The 6,531-nt window shown below is 39.3% G+C and overlaps 1 protein-coding gene across 2 annotated transcripts in view; it reads right to left on the reverse strand.

Moving 5' to 3' along the window:
• The window catches only part of mink1 (misshapen-like kinase 1), a 32,533-nt gene extending 27,932 nt beyond the window's left edge, over positions 1-4,601 (reverse strand). For both annotated transcript variants that reach the window (XM_008298998.1, XM_008299000.1), the window contains exon 1: positions 3,269-4,601. In XM_008298998.1, the coding sequence (XP_008297220.1) occupies positions 3,269-3,325 (57 nt within the window). In that variant the 5' untranslated portion in view covers positions 3,326-4,601. The remainder of the gene's footprint in view (positions 1-3,268) is intronic.
• Between the last annotated feature and the right edge of the window lie 1,930 nt (positions 4,602-6,531).

The following is a 6,531-nucleotide window of genomic DNA, read 5'->3' on the forward strand; positions in this document are numbered from 1 at the left end:
AAGAAAAAAGGAACACTGCACTATCTGTGGTTACACAGCTGCAATAATCATCCACATCTCAAACACTTGCGTTTCCTGAATATCATTAGAGATCTATGTCCTGCTAAACTGTTTTTAAATTGCAATGTATGTGAGGTCATACATTATCACAATGTGAAATGTAAAAAAATAATAACAGGACAGCGGAGAAAATGTAGTTTGCAATTATGGACCACTTAAATTTCATTGTGTCAGTGGTGGTTCCAATAAGTGCAAACCAATCATAGTCAGAGCTTTCATTAACATTACAGCAATCATCCTTCTTACACTTACGTAAGGTTGTTTCTGCCAAACATAGCCACTGTGGAGTATCTGACTGCAACAAAATAAAATCATAAGACTAAATTTCTCATGAGGTCCATTTCCAGAGGGCTGGTGTTTCCTGCTAATCAGCATCCAGTGTTCTCATTACGCTCTGAAAGCTTTTGTTTGAAACTGAAAATGGAACATCAAAGTCTTTTTTTTCCAATAGTTCTACATTAACAAGAAAACAGGTGAAACCGGGACATTTTTGTTGTCACTTTTTGCTGCTGTATTTCTAAATGTGCAACTTATGCCACGTGTAATCAGCATAATTATCCCGTTGACTTGGTTCTACCCAGTGCGATTGGCATTAGAGTTAAGTGTTGTTGCACAAATGATTTGTTGATGCCTGTGTGCAGTGAACTGTTGTTATATAATGCTGGAATCCTTCTGTACTCTGGAGCAAATTTCTTGAAAAACACTGTGATTGTGCCGCTGAAATGTTTTTTTAATGTCTAGCTGAACTTTGAAAATGTTCCTCCAGAAGTGGGTCTCTGTTTTGTTTATCTCGTTCACAAGCACAAAACGCACAAGCATGCACACACGTGGGTGACGCAGTCCACAGTCCTGCCAATGGTTTCACACTATTCCATTATCCAACAGGTGATGGTAACACCCCAGATATGCTGCAATGCGCCAACAAAGGCAGTTAACAAAGAATGCTAGCTAGTAAACAATTTAAAATACTAAAAAAATCGCCTCTGCAAATGTTTTATGTGGAAGAAAATACATTCAACACTCTCGTTAGAGTTCAAGGATACGCACGATGCGTGGTGGTGAATTACACTGACTGTAAACATAACTTACAATATTTTTTTATTACGAGTATCTTTAAATGGTTCGTTCACAAACTTACACTTGTCTCCACTGGTAGCCGGCTGTGCAGATTACGGCTGTGAAACTTCTTAATGAAGTGGATGTAAGTATATTTTATGTATGCTATCCAAATTTTACAGTTTTCTAATAACAACAAAACTAACCAATCAGCAATTGCTAGTGTAACATTGGAGACAAGAGCCCTAATTAGCTTCCCACCAACAAACACAGCCAATTTCCTTCAGTGGTATACATAAATAAATAAAACAAAACAAACAAGTTTTTATTATTACATATCTTGACAATGGTGTGGAAGAACTTCACCATGAATCATCCTTTCTTTTAACAACCTGTTGGGCTTACTGTTAGCTAATTAACTGATGCTGGGTCTGTACATATTATTCGTTTTTACCGTATTGTAACATTCAAGCATTACTCCAATTTAGAATACCACATGACAAATTGCATTGCAGTTTTTCAGAAAAGAAATCAGTTACTCTGGGCCAAAATACCAAACAAACTGCTGTCAGACTCCACTGAAACTGATAATTACATTTCTGAACTCAATTAAGGGTTCTGTTTCCATTCAAAATTATACTATGGGCATCTGCTCATGTTTCCATTTTCGATAGATATATTATAAAGAAGTGGGTCACTGCCGTCAGTGTGCTGGGATTTTGAAAGACGAGATGAGATTCTCAGGTGAACCGTCAGGGGCGAGGTAAGACAAGACCAAACAGTATTTGGATAAACTGCCCTGATCTACCGTTAAGCCCCATAAACATGTGAAAGCTCCTGTGAAGTGCCAAAGAGCTTCTTAATGCTTTCAGGGGAAACAGGGAACCCTCGAAACTAACTTTTAAATGTAATTGACGTTTTTAGTTGTAATTAACATCACATTTTAGTCAGCTGTGATTGCCTTAACATTATTCATTTTGGTAACGTTTTTTTTTTCTATGGAATAACCATCAAGAGGAAAGTCACATTTTATACATTTAAATTAGAATCTCACATCCTCAGTACGTACATTCTAATTTCAGTCGTAACCGTTTGGTCTCATAAACTCTTGACAGTGTTTAGAGGAGGCCATCCAATGCAAAAGTGGGTGAGACAAGCCTGTAGCACATTGTCTTAAACAAGCAGTGACTGAGCACATTAAGCCTCTGTTTATACAGGTAATAGGTGTCTGTCTTAAGTGGATTTACTGCTGCCAAAAAAGTCTACATCTTATTGACAGCTTCCATTATGATGGAGAAATAGGTCAAAAGGGAGCATCATGACTGTGGTCTTCATTCAGAAACTATGCACTTGGAAAGAGGATTTGTCATCAAATTAGAAAAGCTCACTTTTTCCAGTTTTCCTTTCTTTCCGAGCAAAGTGTTTCTAAAGCTACAAAGGGGCGGTCCAAAAAGTCAGGTAGACCCAAAGGATTGAAGTCTTCAAGGAAAACCATTGACAACATCAAGGAACAACGTCTAGAACATTTTCATGTGCAAAGTCTGACATCCTGCATTTAACAAATATACATATCAGAATGCTGTCAGTAACTGAAACTTAACTAAACCAAAAACATCAAAAATCCACCATTTAACTTGTGAGCACTGACTGTCAGGCCCCATGTGAAAACACAACTGCAAAACAACAAGTTATAAATGGTAGTTCAGAGTATAAAAACAGCCTCTTGGTCATTAAATGATGATCCCTCCATGGCTGCTGCATACAACACACAATAACTGCATGTCAACAACAAGTGTTTGTGCTGTTGCCTGTTAATGCCCTGAGGGCAGGAGCAGCCTTGATTGCCTTGTTTTCTATTTTTACCCAGATACTCAACACAAAAAGTTGCCAGGGCTGCAAAAATTTCGTTCTTTGGGTGGATACATCAAGAAATATTTGAGGTGGATATCTGTGATAATAAACTGCACAGCTGCCCATTGCACACCAGGCCAAGAGGTGTTTATCTCACCTTAACTTTTTCTGCGTGGGTGTTGAATGGTCGTGCTTGTGTCTGAGACAAACTGATACGTGACATAACATCTACAGAGCCCGTCTGCCATCATTTTTACACGAATAAAGTGCAGCACACTTATGCTGTAATAACAATACTCACCCTCAGAGCTGCGAGGTCTATGTCATCCAGGCTTCGTGTGGGGGCGTTTTCAGACATAGCTGCAGAAACTTAGCTAACAAGTTAGCCAGTGATTTCACAAGAAGTACAAAGGGGGGTTTAGGTGGCTGCTTAAATCAGCTTGTCAGGGCCTGATTATGTACAGAAAATGTCCAGTAAAAGGTCCAGTATCCTGAAGCTGTTGCGGAACAACACGGCAGCACTTAGATTAGCAAACACATCGCAGATAGAGGTGCCACAGACGCACCCAGCTGGCTAGCTCACGTCAACTCTGGCCGAGAGCTATAATGTTATCCGCAGTTGTTTTACAGAAATACCAGCTGCAATATCTGATCAAAACACATTCAACTCAAAAGAAGATATTTCAACAAACTGTTCACGTCGCTGTTAGCCGGCCATTCGAGCCCATCTAACAACTGGCAGGTCTTAAATGCAGTGCACCTCCACTGTTGTTGAACACCTTGCTGCGTTCATTTTGACAAGACGCCGCGGCTCTGCTGCTGTACAACATCCCAGCTAATGTTATTTAGGATACAAAGATTCGTGTCGCGGAGAGAGAGAGAGAGAAAAAAAAAACTACCACATAGGTGTGATGTGTCAGTGAAACACTCCTGGTTCCGCTGATGAAGTATAAAAAAACATTTAGTGCTGAGCAGCGCAACGGTTGTTTTTAAGGAGAACGCAACGTCTGATGTGATGGCGTCCGGGTCCGTCCGCACCGCACCAGAACCGACTGTCAGGCTCTCATTATTAGCCTTAAATAGCTGTCCTCCCGGAATATTACTAAGCAATAAGAGCGGAAAATGGAAATAAAGGCCTCGTTTGAAATGCGAATCCCTGCGGCTGCAGTTGTCAAACTTGTTAACACGACTTAAATGTTCCTGAAAGCGCTCAGTAACCCGAACAGCGAGTCAGGTGCGCGCGATCAAGCTGACATTAACTGGCTAGCTAACGTGGCTAAGCTAGCAGGCTAAAAAATTGTCTTTTCCAGGATAAACTTTCCTCCTTCATCCATTTTCTGTGTTGACAGTCGCGCCTAGCACTGCCAACCTTCCGGGGGAAAACACAGTCAGGCAGGCAGACAGGCAGGCACTATGTTCTCGCCAGCCACCGTAATACTTGTTAAGCTGGAGCACTCGACTCTTTAAAGTTGAGCGTCGCTGTCGTTCTTCGGCGTCCGTCTTTTTTTTTCAAAATCAACTTGTAGTCCAACACTGCAAGATGCGGTGCAGTTGGTAACTGCGGATAACAGCCAAACTTGTTATTTCGCCATGTTTTGCTTCCCAAGTCCTCCCTCCCACTCCCAGCCTTGATGTAGTCTTGCGGGGTTGTACCGACGATTGGCTGCACGCAGCACTCCTCAAGTGTTTTCTGCTCTTCAGTCGCTACGGTGCTTCACCAGGGACAAATTACCTGAAAAATTACCGCGGACCTCCACCTACGCAGCTGCCTTGTCTGCCCCGAGCTGCCCAGCTGAGGTCATCCTCTCATATCCCTGTCCTGCATTGGCCTTTTTGCTCACTGAATACAGCCCATAAGCAGAATAAAACTATATTGCTCACTACCGAATAACCAAAAGTACACTGCAGTATAACAGTTTTACCATTATCATTTTTTTCCTGGTATTTTTTTTTTTTTTTAACTCTGCCACCCTAACAGCTTTATGATTGCTATAGTTATTTCTCCACTGCCCTACCTTATTTTCAACAGACCATAATGCTTTTAAATAATGCATGATTCACGTCCACCAAGGGTTCAAGAGAACAACCTGGCATGCCATAAAACACTGAAGCTCTGTGGCAATAACCTGCCCAGTGCATTGGTGATTTATTGGATATTACAGCCCTCACTTGGAACTTTACTTCATGTTTGTATTAAATACCAATTTCCCCTAAAAAACACATTCAGTCTCTCTTAAAATAATATAGGCATTAACAGATCAGTGATAACTGTGGTATACAGAGGATACAAACCTCAACAGTTGGTATAAAATATCAAACGTTAGAATTTTTCTTGGTTTTTCTCTTGCATTCTGTAATAAACACACACATATATAGACAGCAACTTTGGGAAAAGCTTGTGTGGCATTATTCACTACATAATACACACAATATTATTCTAAAATATACAATTATAGTCAGATATGCAAATCCAATCTTCTTTGAAAATCACCTGTATGTATTTATTAGGTACAAATATACCGCATAAATTTATTTAAAAGTTGCAAACAGGAAGCTTGTCATTTTGATTTGAATTAGGTTAGGATCACTATATTCTTCTACTGATACCTGTGAAATTTTTAAAAATGAAAGTGACACCATGTTAATAACACACATATATCAGAAATTAGCACCAGTTACTATCTAGTTGACACATCAACACTGGAATAACATTCTTATGTAATTAATTTGTCAAAAAAGAGACAAAACACACAATATACAGCGTTAAAGATTTGCTTGGCTGACAGTATTCTTTTTTTCCTCTCAATCGTTGATAGATCAATGACACTGGATTACAAAAAAAATATTTTTTTGAAGGTGTCTAGAATTTTCCTAAATGTCCTAAAACTGATTTAGGACATTTTTTTGCAACACTGAATCCAAAAATGACATCTGCTGTTCTGTATCAGGTCAGGTTTTTATGCCAACTTGATTTTTTTAAAAAAATTTAAAAAATCAATTTTGCCACTAAATCGATCACATTTTTTGACATTATTTTAGTGTTTCTCATATGAAATCGGATTTTAGAGGAAAAAATTAATTTCCTAATCCTTTTCATAAGCTACATGATCCAAAAGTTGATGAGTGTTAACATTTGTAAAGGTAAATACAAGCAAATGGCATCTTTCATCAGCATTGCTCAAAATTCAGGGCTTGAATTTGCGCTTCTTGGAACTCCTGGAATGATCAGCAGCGGGTATATCTCTCTCCAGAGTCCAGCAGTAATCAGCCATCACGACTGCTTCCCAGCGTCACTGATACCTGGTCTCCATCTCTTTCATGTCCTGATGGAATCTCTCCTCCTCATCATCACTCATTGATCTGAGATTCTCAGGAAACCATTCAATATGTGAGAGCAGGTAGTACCAGCTTGTAAAGGTTTCAGAATTTGCTCATTTCAGAAACTAGAAAAAGAATTTTGTATGATACAAAGCCCGCACATGTACACAACAATGTAACCAAAAAAAGTGCATGTGGCGACAAATCTAATTTTTGACCTTATTGAGCAAAACCAATGTAATATTT

This window comes from Stegastes partitus, unplaced genomic scaffold (assembly GCF_000690725.1).
Source record: "Stegastes partitus isolate 25-593 unplaced genomic scaffold, Stegastes_partitus-1.0.2 Scaffold1370, whole genome shotgun sequence".
Taxonomy (NCBI): Eukaryota; Metazoa; Chordata; class Actinopteri; family Pomacentridae; genus Stegastes; species Stegastes partitus.